Raw genomic sequence first — 21,215 nt, forward strand, 5'->3', positions numbered from 1 at the left:
GAAGTAGACACTATTACTGTCCTCGTTTTATAGATCAGGAAATTGAGGCTCAGTGAGATTACATTATTAACCAAAGTCACCAGTAAGAATTGGTGGCCACTATAGCTGAACCCAGGCTTACTGCATTTCAGAGTCTGTGCTATTAATTTTCTGCAACATTTACCCCCTAGTGGAGAAGATCTTTGGAGTCATACTTTTGTTCATGGGGAATTTTTGTGAGGGCTCAGCATTTTTATTATCTGATGGAGAAGTTCCAAGAAAAATAATTTGGAAAGTGTTAGTTCATTCATGGGGGTGAGATAGAGGCAATCCCTATTTACCCTACCTAATCACATTGTGGGACATCTATTTACTACTAATATATCCTATATTTATGTCTCTCCACTCATTTGCACATTGAACCTGCTGAAAGATCCCAATACATATGCAACTGATTGTTATTTATAGTAATTACATTTTATAAAGTCATTATGAACACTGAATTAGCAAATATTGAATCTGCTTCTGGGGGAAATACAGGGTTAGATTCCAGCAAGTCACAGTTTTGTCAACCAATTAACACAGAGCCTTATCTTCTTTTTGTATTTATTTAAAGACACCAATTAAATTTATATTGTTGATTCATGAATATTGAGCTGATGGCCAATATAACTAACTCAGGCCTGAATGTTTACTTAACATGCATTTTTTTCTATAATGCACATCACAGCTTTCATGCACTTAGGAACACTAGATAGCACTTTAGCATTATACTTTGGAGCCATTATAAATAGAAAAATCATCATAAAACCACAGAAATGCAAAATATGTAGCAGTAAAGAACAAGAAGAACTCTTTAGAAGTTTGACTTCAACTGGAAATATACCTAACAGGCACTCAAATTCTTCACTGTTCTCTGCACAGGCATGTCTGCAAATGACTATGGAAACACCACAAGTATTAATCTTTGGAGGTTACAAATAAATTTTAGTGAGAAGATGAATTCACAAATATGTAATCCATTAAGAGTGGACATGTATACTCACATATTTAAATCTGTACACATAAACAGATAGAAAGAATGCCCAGGACAGGACCCTGCTCCAGGAAATTTCTTTCTTTGCTCAGTTGACTCACCTGTTCTTTTAAAGGTAGACTTGCTATAAAAACTCTACTTTATCCCCAAATTGTACAAGTCAAGACCACATAAACTCACTGCAGAGTTATTAACATAGTGTGAAACAAGCCCCCTAAAAATTCAGATGTTGATAACCTAGACTATTTCTCCACTATTTTCCTAAACCTAGAGACTCTACTTAGTAATATTATTTTTCTTTTTCATCACTATCATTTATTAAATATTTTAGGCAGTATACTAAATGTTTTTTACATTTTAATTTCATCTAATCAATACATCTTAGTATTCACTTTTTAAAGGAAATCTCATTACTTCGAAATCATAATATATGCCCTATTCATTTGTCCATTCAGGAAACATTATTTGAATGCTGACCATGTTCTATAGGTAACTGCAAAATCAATGGCAAAAAACATTTCAACTCTTATGGCACTAAAAATCTAGTGAGGAGAAGCTAAAATATATATCTATCTTGGGAGTTAAATTTTATTTAACACAATACCAAGTAAAATAATAATGAGTGATGGGAAGATGCTATTATTTTGCATGTGACGTTTATCTTCTTGGATCAAGCTATTGCTACAGAAGAGACCTGCAGGAAGGAAGGGAGAAAGCCATATAAGTACTAAGAGAAAGTGCTTTAGACTAGGCCAAAATTATAGTAAGTGCAGAGGCCTTTGGTGGGAATATGCTTGGTCAGTTCAGAGAATAGCCTAGAAGCTTCAGAAGGTGTGAGCAAGGACCAAAATCATAAGGTCAGAGGTCAGAGAGATTTTTGTGGGACCATATTATGACTTTTGCTATAAAGGATGGAGAAAAGTTTTGGAGTTTGGGGCAGAGAAGTGATATAATCTGCTCTATGTTCAAAACACATCTCTGCAGAGAATGATTGTGGAGTAGCAGGAAATATGGGAAAATTTTGAGAAAGAGTTGTAGCAGTTCTAGCAAGTTGTGATGGTATCTTGGTCTAGGATGATAGTAATCTGAGGTGATGGGAAATTGTCAGGTTTCATGTATTCTTTTGCCCTTTAATTATTTATTGAGCACTTACTATGTTTCCAAAACACTCCAAGTGCTTAAGATACATTACTGAACCAAACAGATAATGATTCATGTGCTTGCAAAATTGAAATTTCTAGCAAGGAAAGATGAGCATTAAGTGATGAGATTAAAAAAAAAAAGTAAGCAGGTATCTAGGACATTAGGAGATAATTATCATTGGGAAAAAAAGGTGGATGAAATAGCAGACTGAAATACTAATTAGTAGTAGTCTTTGTTGAGAAGGTCACATTTGAATAAAGTCTTTAAGAGGGTGAGGGAATTTGACTTGTAGATGTCTTGGAGAAGCATATCCAGGAAGAAGAAATAGCTAGTGCAAAGGCCCTGAAGCCACATGTGCTTGACATGTCAAGGAGGTTAGTGTCACTTTTGCAGAGTAGGTGAGGAAAAGGGAAAAAACCACAAAAGGTAAAAATAAAATAAAATAAAAAATACAATAAAATGGAAAGATAATTAGGGCTTTGCAGACTATTTTGAATACATTGATTTTAATGTAAATATTGCAGAATATTGAGCCAAATAGTGATAAGACTCAAACAGTGCTTTTAAAGAGTATTTCTGTTAAAACAGACAGTAAAGGGAGTCTGTTGAAGTAACCTGATAGGTTAAGAGACAATGGTGCCCCAACCTAAGTGGTAGCAGTGTAAATTGTTATACAGAATATGGATGTATTTTGAATATATAACCAACAGGGTTTTCTGTAAGATTGGAAGATAAGTGTGAAAGGAAAACCTGGCTCAAATATGATGATGACTTGGGTCAGAAGAACTAGAAATTTGGAGTGACAGTCAATCCAGATGGGAAATATTGTGGTTGGAATAGGGTTGGGTCAGGGGAGAGTAAAATTCTTCATTTGGACAATGTAAGTTTGAGGTACCTGCTAGAAATTCAAGTGGAACAGTTCAGTAAGTAGCTTGATATTAAATCTTAAAGTTTATGTAAGGTCTGAACTGGAAATAATTGAAAAGTAAGGCATCTCTGAAATTAGGTGCTATTTGAACCATATGACCACATGGGATCACTTAGAGAATGCAGATAAATAGATAAGAAAAGATTTCTATAAACAAAGACCCAATGGAAGAGTGAAGAAAAAAACAAAGACAAATTTCTTGGAAGCCAAATTAATAACATATCATAATTAAGAAGAGAGAATTAGGTTGATGGATATAATGAAAACTATCATAATCATGACTATAAAACTGAATGAAAGACACCAAATTAAAAACAAAATATGAGGATAAAATAAAATATTGTTTGAAGGCACTGGAAAGTAACCAAGGCAAGTAAGACTTGAGTAGTTATTATTCCAAACAGAAAAAGAGGATTTTATCAAAAAGAGTCTTTGTTGATTCAAAAATAGAGAGATAGAAGCTGAAAGGAAAGCAAGAACCTTCGGCTTACAGTTGTCTCTCTGAAATGGGAGAATATTTTGGCTAATGCCAATTTATCTGGGATTTGAGTGACTAAGGTCCCAGAGAGGTGGAAACTACAGAGATATGAACATGAAATTTAGTACACATTTATTTCCTCAAATCACCTGCTACACCTAAAACAAGAACCAAAAATCCAAAAACAAAGAACACAAAAAAGCAACATTACAGTTTCATGGGCAATCCAGATAATGAAATTATTAGACAATAGCTTTCAATAACTGCAGTTAATATAGTTAAACAGAAAATGGAAAATATGGAGAATTTCACTGGGGGACTAGAATCTATAAGAATGACAGAAAGACACAGGAAGAAAGGACAGAAGGGAAAAGATAAATTAATTTTAGAACTAAGAAATATAAGTAAATGAAGTAGGTAGAGTGATGAATTTCATAGAAGATAAAACACAGCTGAGTGTACCTAATGTAAACTGTATAGAAACATCCAGATTGAGGGACATAGAGATAAGTGGCTAAAAATTAAAGACAATTATGTCACACACACACACACACACACACACACACATTCTCCAGAAGAAGAAGAGAGAGCAAAAGTAATATTCAAAAAATAGTAGTTAAGAGTTTTTCAAAACAGACAAAAAGCATCAGTCACAGATTCAAGAAATTTCATGTAACTCCAGCAGGTTAAAAAAGAGAAAACTATCTAGGAGATATATATTTTCAAATGCTGAAAGTTGAAGACAAGAAAAAATAAATCTTAAGGCAACTAAAGAAAAAAGATAAATTTAAAGGGAAGGTAACACTTACAGATGACCCTGCAATGAGAATAATGGCAGTGAGAAAGCAATGAAGTGACATCTTCAAAATGATGAAAAAAATCTGCAGTAGAATTCTATATCCAATGAGACTACTCTTCAAAACTTAAGATGAACTAAAGACATTTTCAGGCAAGCAAAAACTGAGGGAAACTTTCAGCAGCAAGTATATAAACAATATTTTTTGAAGAATAATTTTTCAGTTCAAAACAAAACAAACAACAGAAACATAGACAAATATGTCACATAACAGGAAAGAATGCGGAACACTGGTTAAATGGTAAATATGTGGGTAGGATAAAAGAATGTTGAATGTTCTAATGGCACTAATACTAATGTTTTGTAAGTTTTAAAAATATACATAGAATAAAAATTCATGAAAACAAGAGTATACAAGGAAGGAATTGGATAAGAAAATGGAAGTAAGGTGTGTAAAGGTCTTTGCATTGCCAAGGACATGGTAAATGTTTTATGTAGAATGAATTAAGTTGTAATCTCTCAAATAAAGATAGTGAAAGAATGTATACCCATAACCTAATAGAGGGAGAAATGCTATGGTGATATCTTAAAAATTGATTATTCCAAAAATAACACAAGAGATAAATACAAAACTGTAAGGTAGTAGACTGAAATCTAAGTCAGTCTGTGATTACAGTAAATATTAAATGAATAAATTCTTCAAAGAAAAGCTGCTAAAAGATAACTCTTCTTAGACTGAATGAAAACAGAATGCAAATATGTGCTACTTGAAAAGATGATCATTATATGTAAAGTGACAGAAAGGTTAAAAATAAAATAATGGAAAAATACATAGAATGTATTTTATAGCATTACTAGTATGTGATAAAATTTAAAGTAGTATTACTTGATATAGAGATATTTCCTAAGTTAAAATTATCACTCAAATAGAAAGACATGCTAAAATAATATATTGTAAAATAAGGTACTAAATATATACAAAACTAATAAAACTGCATGTTTGTATATCATTTATATACATGCATATATGTATAGTTATACATATTCACAGATGTATATATACACAGTTTTTCCATCTTTATTCATGTGTATAATCACACTGGGTATGGACTGACCCTCAGAAGGGGAAGGGACTGAAAGAGGCTCCTATCAGACAAGGTCTAATAATAGAGAAGTTAAATGATGTTGATCTATCAGCAATCAGTGTTCACAGTTGGGAGAAAAGTTTTGCAATCCTAGAAATTTGGTGTATTACAGAAACCTGGACAAGTCTAAAGGAATGTAATGCAATTAATGTAATTTACTGGACAACTAAAAGGAAGCGGGGGAAACTGACATGACCATCTCACTACTGCCAACAATGAATTGATAAAATTCAATATTCATTCAGGATTTTTAAAAAATTTTAAATCCTCATTAGGCTTAATAGAAGTGAATTCCCTCAATTAAACTTTCAAATTCTTATGGCAAGTATCATAACCAGTAGTAAAATATTGAAGGTTTGCTCCCTAAAACTGGGAGTGAAAAAAGGATGTCTACAATTACAACTTTTTTTTCAAAATTATAATAGATATACTTTGAAGTTCAATAAAGCATGAAAAATGGCATTATGATTAAAGAGGATGAAATGAAGCTTCAATACTCCCATGAGTATTCATGGAGAAAATTGATAAGAGTCTGGAGATGAAATATTAGTTAATAATGCATTTAGTGAAGTTGCTGAACACATGAGTAATATACCAAAAGATCTTCACAGAGTTCTACATGTAAGCAGCAATTTAGAATAAGAATTTTAATATGGTATCATTTATTTGAATAAAAACATAAAACACTTAAGACGAAATGAACAAAAATGCACAAGATGTTACAGAAAATTATAAAGTATTATTGAAATAGATTTAAAAAGATTTACCTAAAGGAATGGATTCTATATTCATCATTGGAAGATTTATTGCAAAGGTGTCAGTTCTCCTGAATCACGTTATTCTAATTACAGAAATCAAAATCTCTGAAGATTTTCATGGAAATTGATAAACTATGTCTAGATTTTATATGAAAATACTGAGATATAAAAAGAGCCAAAGGAGTATTTAGGATGATGACTCACAGTTCAAAGATTTTATTATTGGATATCCAAAATTTATAAAGTTACAGAAATTAAAATGGTATGGTGCCCAGAGAGAAAAATCAAGAGAACAAAATAGAAGATTCCAGCACAGAGCCATGGATGTTCTATTCCCTGATTGAGACCAAGGACATACTGTGGTGTAGCTGGGGGAAGGATGGTCTTTTAATACACGCTACTGTGTTAATTGGCTATCCATAAGGTAAACTTTTAATCTTATCTCCTACATCACACCACACTGAAAAACTAATTCCAGGTGGGCTAATGAAGTCAATGCAAAAACTAGCACGATAAAGATACGCTAACACATAATAAAGGAGAATGTCTTTAAACAGATACGAGAACAGATATGAGGTATAGAGAAAGATTTCTCTACACAATGACTGTAACTTATAGTATAGGTTCTTAAAATTAAGAACTTCTATCACCAGATTCTAAAAAAAGAATGAGAAAACTGATCTGATTTGTTACAAATGAATTTGACAAGACATATCCAGAATATAGGTGAACTATAAAAAATAAATAAGAGAAGGAAAACCCAGTTTTTTAAATGGGAAGCAACCTGAATAATAATCTCAGAAGAGAGGATATCTAAATGGCAAAACAGTAATCGATATCATTAATCATTGGAAAATACATAGTAAGATCACAATAAGATTCTAAAGGGTCCTGAAGAATTTAGACTTGACTCAGATTATTTTATTTGATCCAAATTTCAGTCAGGCCTGATGATTGAAAGGGGGGATGGCAAACATGGAACAAATGTGAAGAGAGCAGGGCACACTCATTTGGAAATGACTTACTTGAACTGAGGCTGAGGATAAGCTACAAGAAGAACATGGACCACAAGAGCTAGGCAGTGTCTCACCATCCTCAAGACAAAGCTCTGGTCCCCTGAGGGAATCAGAGTGATGATCATGAAACAGAAGCAGAAACTTCGTCTCACATAGTTTCTAAAGAAAGCAATGTCAGTGCACTGTCATCCCATGGACAAGGATGCCCAGGACAATTTTAATGACAACATTATAAAAATAAGACAAATCCCAATCTAAATATAAGGGCAGAGTCACAGACATGTGGAGTATTTTACTGATGTAATCAAATCCACTGTGTACCCATTAAGCGATCAAACAAACCCACACTCAGGATACCAAGTGTTGCTCAGGATGCAGGGTGAGTGGAGCTCGCCTAGCCTAATGGGAGGAATGTCAACTGATCGTCCCTTTGGGAGTCACTGGGCTGTACCTACCAAAGCTGAACATACATCAACCTATGACACAGTGACATCAGTCCTACATATATACCTAAGAGAAATGAAAATGTACATATGCAAACTTGTACAAGAATATTCATAACAGTCTTATTCAAAATAGCCCAAACCTGAAAACTGTGTAAATGTCTATCAGTTGTGAAGTGGATACTAATTGGGGTTTACATCTCATGAAATAATGTGAATTATACAATATTTTAAAAAGATACAAATAGTATATATTTTATTATTACTTTGGTATTAAGTTGAAAAACAAATTAGTCGGTGTTGATAAAGGCTAGTGGTGGCATTTGGGCAAATAATGACTGGGAGGGGCTTTTGGGAGGTCTTTGGGATACTAGTAATATTTTATAGTTTGGTTCAAATGAGTGGCAGGTGTATATTGTAGTGATTCATCCATCTCTATATACATTTAATATTTATGTATTTTAAAAGTATTTTACTTTGATAAAGTATCCATAAAAGAAGGATAAGATGCCACATTTTAAAAGATTAGGATGAATACCTAAATGCAGTGGGTTCAGGGGAGAATGGAAAATGGTGAGTATTTCCTAGGTCTCAACTCTGGTTAGGTTCCGAGTTCTCTCATGATCTTGCCCCACTCAATCTATGCAGAGAATTCTCCTGTTATCCACAGCGGATACATTCTGACATCCCTGGTGGATGCCTGAAACCACAGATAATACCAAACTGTGTTTTTCCTACGCATGCATACCTATGATAAAGTTTAATTTATGAATTAAGTACAGTAAAAGATTAATAATAATGATAATAAGACAGAACAGTTATAAATATATAATGTGATAAAATCACCAGCATCACTGGTCTTGTGGTTTGGAGCCATTGTTACGTATAGTAAGAGTTATCTGAATACGAGTGTTGTGAAGTCTCAACAGTAAGTCTGATAACTGATATGGCTACTGAGTAACTAAAGGATGAGTAGCATATACAGCCTGGATGTGCTGGACAAAAGGATGATTCACATCCTGAGTGGGACAGAAAGGGTTGGTGTTACATTTCATCATACTACTCAGGAATGGGATGCAATTTAAAACTTCTGAAGTGGTTATTTCTGGAATTTTCAAACTGGTTTACCATAGGCAACTGGAACCTCAGAAGGTGAAGCCATGGATGGTGGGGGACCACTGTATTCTTGTCTCCCATGATTCTAAAATACTTACCTTTTCCTTCTCTGAAGGCCTAAGGCCCCCTTGACCATTACTGTGTATCAATAATTTGAATATTTTGTCATCTAATGAGAAAAATCTTCATCAGGGTGCTATGTCTAGCAAAGTGCCCCATTGATCCCAAAGATCTGGTTTAGAATGACCTAGAGCAATGTTCTCAAATATTGATGAGCTTTAGAATTATTACAAAAAGACTTGCTAAAATGCAGAAATCTGAGCTTTGCTGTCCAGGGACTTCGATCCAATGGATCTGGGCAGGGAGGGAGGAATGTGTGTTTCAGTAAACACCACAGGTGATCCTGATGTTGCTGATCTACGGACATTCTGTTAAGAGCCACTGATACTATGTGCCAGCAGAGAGGGTAGGGAGAAGAGAGGCACACTTTACCGTTCACTGAGCAAACGAATGAACAATTTGCCTCTATTTCTATTTCTACTCCTTCCTGAGGCCTTTAACTCCTCTTTTGTAGACGAGATCACTGAGTTCTGGAATGCATTCATTTTTTTTTTCTTACCATCAAAATTCTAAATGCTGTAGAATTATAAGAAAAACAGTTTTGCTGATATATCTTCTTTCATTCCCTTTCCCTTTTTCTCTTATTCTTTTCCCCCCAATCCCCTTCCCTTCTTTATTTTCCTATTCCCCTCTTTCTCTTCTTCTTTACTGTTTTTCTTACATTTTTCTCATTTTGTCTTACTATTTCTTCACTTTTTCCTTCCCTTTCTCCCCTCCTCCTTCCTCATTTCCTCTCTCCCCCCAACTCTCAGATAGAAAAAAGGAAATTCAACCAGAACTCAAACTCTACATACTGTATCTTCATGGTCAACAAGCCGTACGCCATCACCTGCTCTGTGGTGGCCTTCTACATCCCGTTTCTCCTCATGGTGCTGGCCTATTATCGCATCTACGTCACTGCTAAGGAGCATGCCCGCCAGATCCAGATGTTGCAACGGGCGGGAGCCCCCTCAGAGAGCAGGCCCCAGCCAGCAGACCAGCATAGCACTCATCGCATGAGGACAGAAACCAAAGCAGCCAAGACCCTGTGCATCATCATGGGTTGCTTCTGCCTCTGCTGGGCTCCATTCTTTGTCACCAATATTGTGGATCCTTTCATAGACTACACTGTGCCTGGGCAGGTGTGGACTGCTTTCCTCTGGCTCGGCTATATCAATTCTGGGCTGAACCCCTTCCTCTACGCCTTCTTGAACAAGTCTTTCAGACGTGCCTTCCTCATCATCCTCTGTTGTGACGATGAACGCTACAGAAGACCTTCCATTCTAGGCCAGACTGTCCCCTGTTCAACCACAACCATTAATGGATCCACACATGTACTGAGGTGAGTGTTTAGGGAGTTGATCCATTTGATTGATTTGCTTTATTCAGAAGGGGTAATGCTCCAGTATTCTGTTTCCAGAGGGTTTATTCCTGAAAACCTGCACAGTGTTTGCAAAGATTACAGAAGATTTTACGATCTGATCATGAAATAAAGTAGTAGGAAAGGACTGTGACTCTGGAGGGAGAACTGACCCACATTCTAATCCTGTCTTCTAGTTCTGTGACCTTAGGAAGGTCATTTAACAATTCAGAGCCTAATAGTTTTTTGAGATTGTAATCACTGTATCTACTTCACAGGATTTTTGTGAGCATCCAATGAGCTAACAGGTGGTGTGCATAGCATAGATCCTGACACCTGATAAGCAAAAAGTAAGGATTATCTGCCACTCTTTAAGGGTAGCATCTTGGAGTGGTAGTCAAAAGCATGGACTTGAAGCAGACCAGTCTTTATTCTGATTTTTAGTGCCCCTACTAACCCTCTTCATAATCTTTCTTGCATTTGCTTTCCTCAAGTATAGAAATAACAATAATGATATTGTCATTCTCATTGGATTTTTATAACAATTAGAAATAATGTATTTATAGGGTCTGACACATAGTAAGTGCTCATACTATTACTAATAATCTTATTAATATAAACAGAACTATTAGTAATCTCATGTTGCTTGATAGCCTAAGGTAGCCAATATGATCAACTAAAATAAACAGAATAATAAATATACAATAATAATGCCACATGATGAATGATGTAATGGAGGAATGTACTACCTCCAATGGGGATAGTAGTAGGAGGGAAGCTGATTTGGATGAAGGAAAGGCTTCGCAGAAAAGCATTTTATAGGAATTTGAGAGGAGGGGATATCAGGGAAGTCATTCCAAGCCGATAGAGGAGCATGAAGAAGGAAATGGAATATGGAAGAGCACGGAGAAGTCAAGTGACCTACCCAAGGTCACACAGGTCAGTGGAGGCAGAAGTGACTTTGGAGCTGAATGTTCAGTAACTAGTCATAATACCTTTTTCCAGTCCCTGAGAACTTTCTGGTCAACCTGTGATAGAATTTTTCTCAGCTGTGAAAAGCCATGTGCAATAAGGTTGTTCATTCTGTAGCAAAGTGAATTATCAATGATGATTTTTTTTCTTTTCCCTGAGATACATCGGAATTCCTAAAGAGCACTCCTTCTTTGACACGAGCATTTCATTTTTCTGATGATGACAGTTTTCAGCTTTGCTGGCAGCTGAAAATTAGGGAATTTTCTTTGCATGTGTGATAAAAGAAGAAGAGAAAACAGAACTGCTGTGAAATATAAACGCGGTGTCTTAGAGACTGCTCAGAAGCATGAATTCAATTTTCGGCTACCAATGTGAGCAGACTTGGAGTTAAAGCCTTAGCATGGTGTTAAGGTCCCAGCTGGTGGAAGGGCCCCAGAGGATCCTCTGAGTGTTTGACAGTCTCTCCTAATTATTATGCCTTAGTGAGTGTCAGAGAATGAATCCAACCACAAAGTGCATATAAGAATTTCTGTGTGGGTGCCAGAGAGTTTTTAGCTCTTTAAGCTTGCAGTTACCTAAGTACAGGCTGTTGGCAAGTTACAAACAGCGTATGTTTCAGCAATACATTTACTAAGTCAGTTGTTTACAAGTTGGTGGCTTTTCCCATAGACACCAACACAGAAAGACTTTGGAAGTTTCTAGGGCAGCTCAAGAAAGACTGTTTTACTAACACTGCTATGTTTTTCCTCTGATGCTTTGGTAATGTGTAGTGTGTCATCAAGCAAAGAGGTGGAGGTTTAGAGAGAGCTTACAGATATGTCCTCCATACTTGCTCCCTGTACATCTTCATGAGATCATGAAAGTGCAGGAAGCTGGTTGGAGGTATTTTTCTGTGGGGGTGGGGAGTCTTATCAAAGTAAATGTAGCCTATTCAGAGAAGAAAAAACTATTTTCAACCTGAATCCCTTCAGGGTAAGTGTTACAGGGATGGGAGTTTTGCTCTTTGATTCACAGAAATAATCAAAATTGTCAACATGTTACCTGATATAGGAACTTAAACTCTTGCTGAATAAATGAGTAAATCATAAATCCTAGATCAATTGTTTTAACATAATGCACCTAAAGAGAATTTTGCAATTATCTTAAAAATTCCACAAGTAGATCATCAACAAATTCAGGTGAATTCAAGAAATATAAAACCAAAACAACAAAAAGCAAAACCTGTTTTTATCCTGCTAATCCTATGGCTATCCCCAGAGACAACAATTAGCATTAATTTAGAGATTAATCAAGTATTTCAATGTATTTACAAACATTCATAAAAACATATGAAATCATAGCTTTTTCTCCCATTTTTTATGTATATGATACCATTGGATATGTACTTCTCTCTATCTTGCTTTTTATTCTTTAACAGTATAGTTTGAAGATAATTCTATTGGAGAACATATAGAGATAACTCATTCTTTTTTAACTGTTCAATTATCTTCTGTACTAAAAATACATATTAAATGTTATTTAATTATTTTCCATTAGTGGGCATGTAGGTGTTTCCAATTTTTTTTTTTTTCTTCTATTACTAACTGTACTATTTATAAAGCCCTGAACACATTTCTTTGGTCATGTGCCAGAATTTCTTTCTGAAAGCTACCAAAAGTGAAATTGTTTGATTAACATGTGTGCACATTTAGGATTGACCTCCAAGAACACTGCAGCAATTTTATGTTTTTCGTTAACAGTGTATGAGAGTGTTCTTTAGTCTTTTCCCTTACCGATACTGATCATTATCGATCTTTTCTTATTTCATTAATTTAAAAGACACTCTCATTTAATTGGTACTTCCCAGATGACTTGTCAGGTTGAAACTATTTTAGAGTAATTCTTGACCCTTAATACTTGACCTCCATGAACTACATCTTTCTGTTTCAACCCCTTTGATGACAAATTTTGTTGTATTTTTCTTATTTCTGGCGTTTATTATCATATTCTGGGTACTAATCCTTTAATATCTGATTTGCAAATACAACTCCCAATCTTCTGCTTGGTTTTAACTTCGATAACTTTTTTTGTCCTAGAAGTTTCCAATTTTGTAAACAGTATTCTTATTTGACCTTCTGTAGTTGGACCAGCTTACTTCTTGAAACTCCTCCCACATTATTCTTTCTAAACATTGCAGGTTTTCCTTCTAACTCCTAGCAACCTTTTCGCAGACCTTCCTAGGAGTCCTCCTTCTCTGTCTGGCCTCTTGCTGTTGGAGCTGTTTAGGGCCTGGTTCTCGCTACTCTTCTCAACCAAGCCCTTCCTCTGTGTGACTGCACCAACCTTGAGTTTAATTACCATTTGCACTTTCTTGACTCTCTCTTTGATTACTATCTCTAGTTTGCAGCTCTTCTCTGGGCTCCAGATCAGAACATCTAATTTGCTTTCTGGACATATACACCATGTAGATGTCTCTTAGAAATCTCAAATATAATGCAACCAAACAGAATTCTTAGTTCTATACTCCTCCCTCATCTAGCCACAAGTATTTGGAGTCTTCCCTATCTCCATAAGTAGATTCAATTTCTACCATGTTACTGACATTTATGAGTCATTTCTTTAGAGGACTGGCTTAAATATTTAAAAAAGAAAAACTAACCAAAGTATGATCAGGAGGCTACTTGCATTAGAATCACCTAGTAGTTTGGTGAAAACACAGATTCCTGGGACCCAATCACTAAAGCAAGGTCAGACTAGTAAAGTAACATTTTAAAGAAGATGAACTTTATGCATGTTAAACTTCAAGAACCACAGCCCTAAATTTTCATGGATCAGAATGACCAGTCAGGGATTCAGGTTATGGCACATATTATAGCTTGTTGTGTTCTTTTATATCTCTTAAAGGGTAATAATTTGATCTGAGGTTAACTATAAAATACAATAGAAAGTTCCTTTTGAAAGCTTGCCTCAGTTCAGCTGCCCAGTTTAAGTCAAATGATTCTCCTCATTTGGGAGACTGACTACGTACACATGCCTTGTAACCATGATTAGGTGACAGGTGGTAGGAACAGGTTTTACTGATTTGAGTTGGGGTTCTTTGGGGATTTGATTTTTGAGTTCTGTATCTATTGAATTAATGCTAAGGACCTTGCTGGTCTTGTTTACTGCTATTTCCTCAGAGCCTAGGTAAGCATGCCCAGAACATTGCAGTACTTGGCAAGGGATTGACGGAGTGCTTTTTACTGCCCTTGCTTCTCTGTTTAACCATCTCTCTGAGGCTTAGCTCAGATAATGCAGGGCAAAGCAGGGACTCAAGGTGCTGTTACTTTAGGAAAGAGATTCTCTGTGTGAAATCTGCTAAGGATTCCAGTTTTGGTTTTGTGGATAAATAATCCCTGACTTCTTATCTCACTATCTCATTGTGAAAATCCAACAAAATAGTGGACATGAAATCATTTTGCTAACCACATAGTTCTGTCCACGTAGGAGAGATAATTATAAGAACAGACTAATGATAAATTAGGCAACACAGAGATTTCATACAGAGTTTGGCTGTGGAGATGAGTTCCTCTTCTCTCCTACCAGGCTTAGATTTCTTTCCTGGTTCCCAAGTTCAAATCTCAGTCAAACTTAAAACTTGGCCAACTTTTAAGAAAGTAAAAACTTCTGGAAGTACTTTCCAAAGATCTCATTGCTCATCTAACTTATTTCTTGGTGATCATCCTCCCTTATCCATCAATAAACCCTGTGATAGGCAAGTTTTCCATTGACTTAAGGATCTCTAGAGCTGTTGTTATGGTTTGGATGTGAGGTGTCCCCCCAAAAAGCTCATGTATGACACAATGCAAGGAGGTTTAGAGATGAAATGATTGGGTTATGAAAGCCTTAACATAGTCAGTGAAGTAATACCATGATAGGGATTAACTGGGTGGTAACTGTGGGCAGGTAGAGTGTGGCTGGAGGAAGTGGGTTCCTGGGGGCATTCCTTTGGGCTATATATATATATATATATATTTTTTTTTTTTTTTTTTTAAGAGCACTCTCTCTCCTTCCTGTGCTCCATGCCTTGAGCCAATTTCCTCTGATGTCCTGTCTCACTTAAGGGCCTGAGGAATGGAGCTGGCCATCTGTGGACTGAGAACTCTGAAACCACAAGCCCCCAAATAAACTTTTCCTCCTTTAATTGTTCTTGTCAGATCTTTTGGTTGCAGCAGAAAAAAATAAAAAAATTTTAAAAAGCTGACTAAAACAGCTGTGTAGTCCAATAGTTCAATAGGGTACCAACCAGCTATATGTGGCTATTTGAATTTTAATGTAAGTAAAAAGAGAGAAAACTACATGTTCAATTACCCCGTCACATTCCAAGTGCTAATTAGCCTCCTGGTAAATTGACTCTGGATTAGACAGAATTACAAAGAGTTCTATTAAACAAAAGAGCTCTAGAACTTTATGAGCATTCTCTCTCAAAGGAAGCAATGTGACTTTCCTTCAGATTTGCTAACTCTTCTTAAGAATTAAGAATAATAAACCAATTCTAGTGGATGTACTATATAAATCTTTGACATTTCCATGCACAAGATCATATTTCAGATTTATGTATGGAGTCAACAGAAGAGGAATCTATTAGGATAGAGAAAAAGCAAAAATGAGAAAGAGACACAGAACATGAGCCCCTCCCAAAATAAGGAAAAAATATTCTTTTGAGTTATTACCCTTTATAAGTAATATTAGTTGTTTCCTTATATGTAATAATTATCAGGATTTATAATGGTATTTTTTTATTAGATTATTGTTTGTCTCCTCAAACTGTCTGTACATGAGGTTAGTAACATGTCTCTTTTACTCCCTGGTTTCCCCAGGGTGTAGACAGTTCTCAATTAATTTGTTAAATGAATTGATGAATAGCCTATTGTTTACCTAAACTATATGCTGGAATAAGTGTTCATCATTTAAAAATATTGGGTTTGAGATGTAGCGCAGTGGTAGATGACTTGCCTAGCATGTGTAAAGCCCTGGGTTCTATCCCTAGCACAACAAAAAAAAGTATTATTGTTGTTATTATTATTATTATTATTATTTTAGTACTAGGGATTGAACCCAGGGGAATTTTACCACTGAGCTACATCCCCAGCCCACCCCCCCTCCTTTTTTTGAGATAGGATCTCTCTAAGTGGCTGAGGTCTTGCTAAGTTGTTACGCTTGCCTTGAACTTGGGATCCTCCTGCCTCAGCCTCCACAGTCACTGGAATTAAAGGGATGTGTCACTGTGTTCATCTAAATATGTATTTATTTAACAGCTAAACTGGTAGTTTTTCACAGCAAAAATACTTTTTAATTTTTAACATTGTAACATCACTCCCAGATTCTTCTTTTAAATAAAGGTTTTTCACACTGAATTGGAAGATTTTACCCAGAGATAAAGAAATAATTTATGTTTGATTTACTTTGGATCTTTAGAGGTTTCTGCTAATGTTGGAAAGGTTTTTGACATTTAAAAGACATTTCTCATGCCCTTTAACTTGAACTTTGGAGGTTACGATTGGATTCAACATTTACCTCATTGTTCTGAGCCAAAGCAGACTTAATCTAGATGAATCAAAGATAGATGAGGATGATATTGTCTTATATCCCTTAACCCCCTTGGGTTGGCTTCATAATTTGCAGGTTCCAAGCCAAATGAAAATATGGGCTGCTAGTTCAAAAGACCAGAGAAAAGTGCCCTTAAGTACTAAAAGTATAAAACCTCCATTTATCTTCTGGGTCTCTCTCCTTGGTGTTTTTATTTCTATTCACCCTTGTTTAGAAAAAAAAAAAAAATAGCCATTACCATAACACTTACAATTCATCTTTATAGCATGCAATACTAGTGTTAAATGCAAATATAGAACCATTTAACATATATGTAGAATTATCAAAATTACACAATTATATTTTCTGATGTTATACATACTTAAGTATTTTGTTTTACCAGAACAGAGTATAAAACTAACTCAACTGTTTTTATTTCACTTCTTTATATAAATATATTTATTGACTTTTACAAGTTCAAATATAAAGTTATTGAGAATTTCAAGATGGTGACACCATAGCGTTAAACCCAGCACTGGATCCCTACATGACTACACTGGTCACACACCCACAAACTGGCCCTGTCCACAATTCTGCCCCAATTCCAATATGAAATGCCTTCTCAGAAAACAATGATCTTGAGATCATACTGGTAAAACAGTGAAAATAGCAACTTCAAAAGAATTCTACTTGCCTCACTGAATACTCAGAATTAGAAAAGTTAGCACTGTTTCCGGAATGTACCTGCCCTTAGGAAATTTGTTAATCTGATGACCTAGACTAACCTCCAGGATAAACACTCTCAGGCCAGAGTGCTGAGGCTAAACCATTTATCTCCCATAGAGATTTTGGTGAAGGAAAAGTTCCTGTCTTTGACATCATGGCTGCAGGTGCTGAAATTTGGCACACCTGGGGTCTATCTACCAGTTAGTATCAATATGACTTCGAACATGTGACCAAGTATTCTGGGTTTGTATCCTTATCTGTAAAATGGAGATAATATTAGAAATCAGAGGGCTTTTGTTAAGGTTAGCTTCGATGACATGTGCAGGGCTAAGCCTAGCCTCTGTTGCACAAAAAGCACTCAATGAATGGAAACTGTTATAATTATTGTCATGGCATATATAACATTCTTCACCTCTGGATAAAACAGCCTTCTCCACTTCTACAGCTATTTTCTCAGCTTCCTGATAAGTATCTCCTAAGGAATGAGTCAGTAAAAATCCCTATGTTCGAAACACTGCTCTTTAAATAAGGAATGCAGAGCTCCCTCTGCTAAAAGAGAAGCCAGAAATTAATTAAATTAATCACGCTGTTTATAAATAATTATTTAAGCAACATGAGGCAAGACTTATTTTCTGGGTACATCATGCCCTGTGCTGAACAGTTGGACTGTTGTTTTAAATAAGCCTTCGGGCTTCTGGATTACCTGTGGGCATTTCTTTGACCAACATAAAAGATGCCAACCATATCACACAAGCTGAGTGCATTGTATGTGTATTTGTTTTTCCTTGTTTGCTCTGCAGGTATTCCTCCCCTCAGGGTGCTAGAGTTCTGTGCACCAGCCCTCTGAGGTTGGCACCTATAGTGAGGAGGGAGTGTGCATACTTGTCTTGTGCAGGGCAAGCCCCCAAATAATGCCTAGAGCTTGAAATGCCCAATGTGGTTTATCTGATGTCAAGAATGGAGGTAGTGGGGTGTGATGCCCTGGCCCTCCATCCTACCTGCATGTTAGAGCTACCTGGAAGCCCTTAAATACTACCTGGGCTCTATGCATAGAGATGCTATTCTATTGGTCTGGTTGGGGACCAGAAATTCATAGATTTTAAGAGCTCTGTTGGGCAGTAGGGTTGAGAATCACCAGTATACTGGAAAGAGCAGGAGTCCTGTCTTCTAATTCCTTATTGATTACCAATCAAACCTCATCCTCAGCAGTAATAAAATGAGGAAATTGAATTAGATGATGCTCTAAGTGTTCGCCTAGCTTCATATCTTAGACTACTGAGATCATGTGAGCTAAAACCATACTTCTCAACTGGTATAATTTTGCTTATCAGGAAACATTTGGCAATATCTGGGGGCATTTTGGGTTGTCACAACTGGCAAGTTACTGGCGTTCAGTGGTAGGAGGCCAGGGATGCTGCTAAACATCTGATAATGCACAACTCTCCACAACAAGAAATCTTCTGACCCCAATTTTTAAGATTGTGCCAAGATTAAAATAAAAACCCTAATTTAAACTAGTCACCCGAATTTTACAACAGAAAACTTTCTTGTCGTTGCCAGGAGAGAGAAGGAGAATCTTTCAACAATGCTAGGAGTCAGAGCCTCTGCACCATTTGGCTCTTTTTAAGCCCTTACCATTCTCAAGACAAGATGAGCCCCGTAGAAGGTGACTGATGCTGTCCCTGGGAGGAAGGGTCTTGAACTTCCATGCTTGGAGTATTGGCAGTATCCTTGCAGATAAACCTTTCCACAAGGCAGGCTCTACGAGCTTGTTCTCTTACAGCATGTACTTGGCAAGGACACAGCCCTCCCAATTTAGTCAGAGCAGCTGTTCAGGAAGGAATTGCCTCCAAAGCACACTAAGAGACCCACTGGAAAACCATACTCCATGGAAATGTGTGTTTACTCCACAGTGAAATGATGTAGGTCCCTGGCCTATGGAACTGGTAGAAGCCTATCTTATAAAGGGAATTGACAAACGGGAGTGTTCTCAGAAAAGGGTAAATTCCATGATTTTTCTTTCCTGTGGAGTTTTTGATATATGAAGGCTAGTGGAAGAAACAAGGGATACTGGGCTTAGAGAAAAGAAAACTCAGATCATAAGCATTGTTTTTATATATTTAAAGGGCTACTATGGGAAAAAATGACATTTGATTTGTTCTTTGTGGTTTGAAGTGATAGAAGTAGGGTACAAAGAGTTAGGGTTATAAGAATACACATTTCTGTCCAAAGTGGAATAGATTGCCTTACTTAGGGAGTTCCTAGTACAGTGGAAAGACCACTTGAAAGTGTTGACTGGCTGTCAGCCACCAGTCCACATCTCTGAGGAAGGGGTAAGATATTGAATGATATATTCTTAGAGCTGCACTGTAATTCTGTGAGTTCCAGAATCACAGGCGTCTTCCCACAATGCAGCTAAGATATAGGAAAGAACAAAATCTACTTCGTCCTTCTCATTTGGTTGAAGCTGGAAAACATCCAGAAAGATTATATCTAAGTAGAACTGTTGTAAGTGATACTGGAAATTTCAGGGGTCATTCTGTCTTCCTTTGATGATTCTTCTAGCAATCTGTGGCAGGTAGAAAATCTAGACATGTCTAAGAGAGACATGCATCCCAAGCTTTCTAAGATGCTCAGTGGTATAGAAGTGATTTGGTACCTGAAATTGCTCTTGGGGAAGATATTGGTCCTACCCGTGGGTCAGCATAACTTTCTTTTGTTTTGTGCTTGAATATGAATGGATTTGCTGTTTAAAGATTTGCAAGGAGATGGAGTTGGAATTAAGACCTTCCCTCAATCTGCCTTTTATGTTGCTCCTTTTTTCACATAGAGACAGTTAGGACCAGGACATCAGCCTTTGAAAAGAAGAAGACAGCATCCTAGCCTGGGAGGAATCTGGTTACCATTGAAGAAGTTTAGTGCTAGGATAAAAGCATAGGAGTTGGTATTTGATAAACCCATTTGCTTCTGGCCCTGCTTCTTTGAAATTATGTGATTCTTCATAAACTAACTAATCTCTTAGCACCTCAGTTTCTTTCTAAGCAAAATAAGGGCAAAGGTGGTTCTGGCCTCATAAGACTGTTGTGAGGCTTATATTGATACTGTACACCCAGAGCCTGGGGCACAGCAAGTTATTGATAAGTTGTACTCTTATTATCATAATCATCCTCTTACGAGGCCAACAGACAGGAACAAGTCTTCTATTTCTAAAACACTGGTTTACTCTTAAAACAGGGGATCTGAAAGAAGTGGTTTGTTGTCAAAAATAACCATAAAGTCTTCTCGAAAAGGAGCAGGGTAATTACTGGGCAGTGGGCTCATGAAGAGGAGGAAGCATCCTTCAAATGCAAGGCTGCAGAGCCAAGGGGTTAAGAGGACATGCAGAGAATTCTCCCTGCTGTCTTATTCAGAGTGCTGTGAAGTCTTGGAGCCCAGAGCAGGAAGCCTCATCTGATGGCCTCTGCTTATAGAACAAACTGAGCACACTCTGCATTATAGTCAAACAGAGAACCGGGAATCTAGTTTTCACAAAATTATTTCTGAATTGCCATTTATCTTTTCCATGACTATTTCAGGTTATTTTTAACAAGATTCTTAGAAACATTTCACAGTTAGAATTGCTCTTGGAGAGTTTTTTATTCTCTAAGAAATGAGTGAATCTTTATTTTAATAA

General features: G+C 36.4%; 1 protein-coding gene across 6 annotated transcripts in view; it reads left to right on the forward strand.

The window, feature by feature from the left end:
* Positions 1-21,215, forward strand: part of HTR4 (5-hydroxytryptamine receptor 4) — a 171,558-nt gene that overhangs the window by 106,000 nt on the left and 44,343 nt on the right. For all 6 annotated transcript variants that reach the window (XM_079144790.1, XM_079144785.1, XM_079144788.1 and 3 more), the window contains exon 6: positions 9,711-10,279. In XM_079144790.1, coding sequence (XP_079000916.1) covers positions 9,711-10,279 — 569 coding nt within the window. The remainder of the gene's footprint in view (positions 1-9,710; positions 10,280-21,215) is intronic.

The sequence above is a fragment of the Sciurus vulgaris genome (assembly GCF_902686455.1).
Source record: "Sciurus vulgaris genome assembly, chromosome: 6".
NCBI lineage: Eukaryota > Metazoa > Chordata > Mammalia > Rodentia > Sciuridae > Sciurus > Sciurus vulgaris.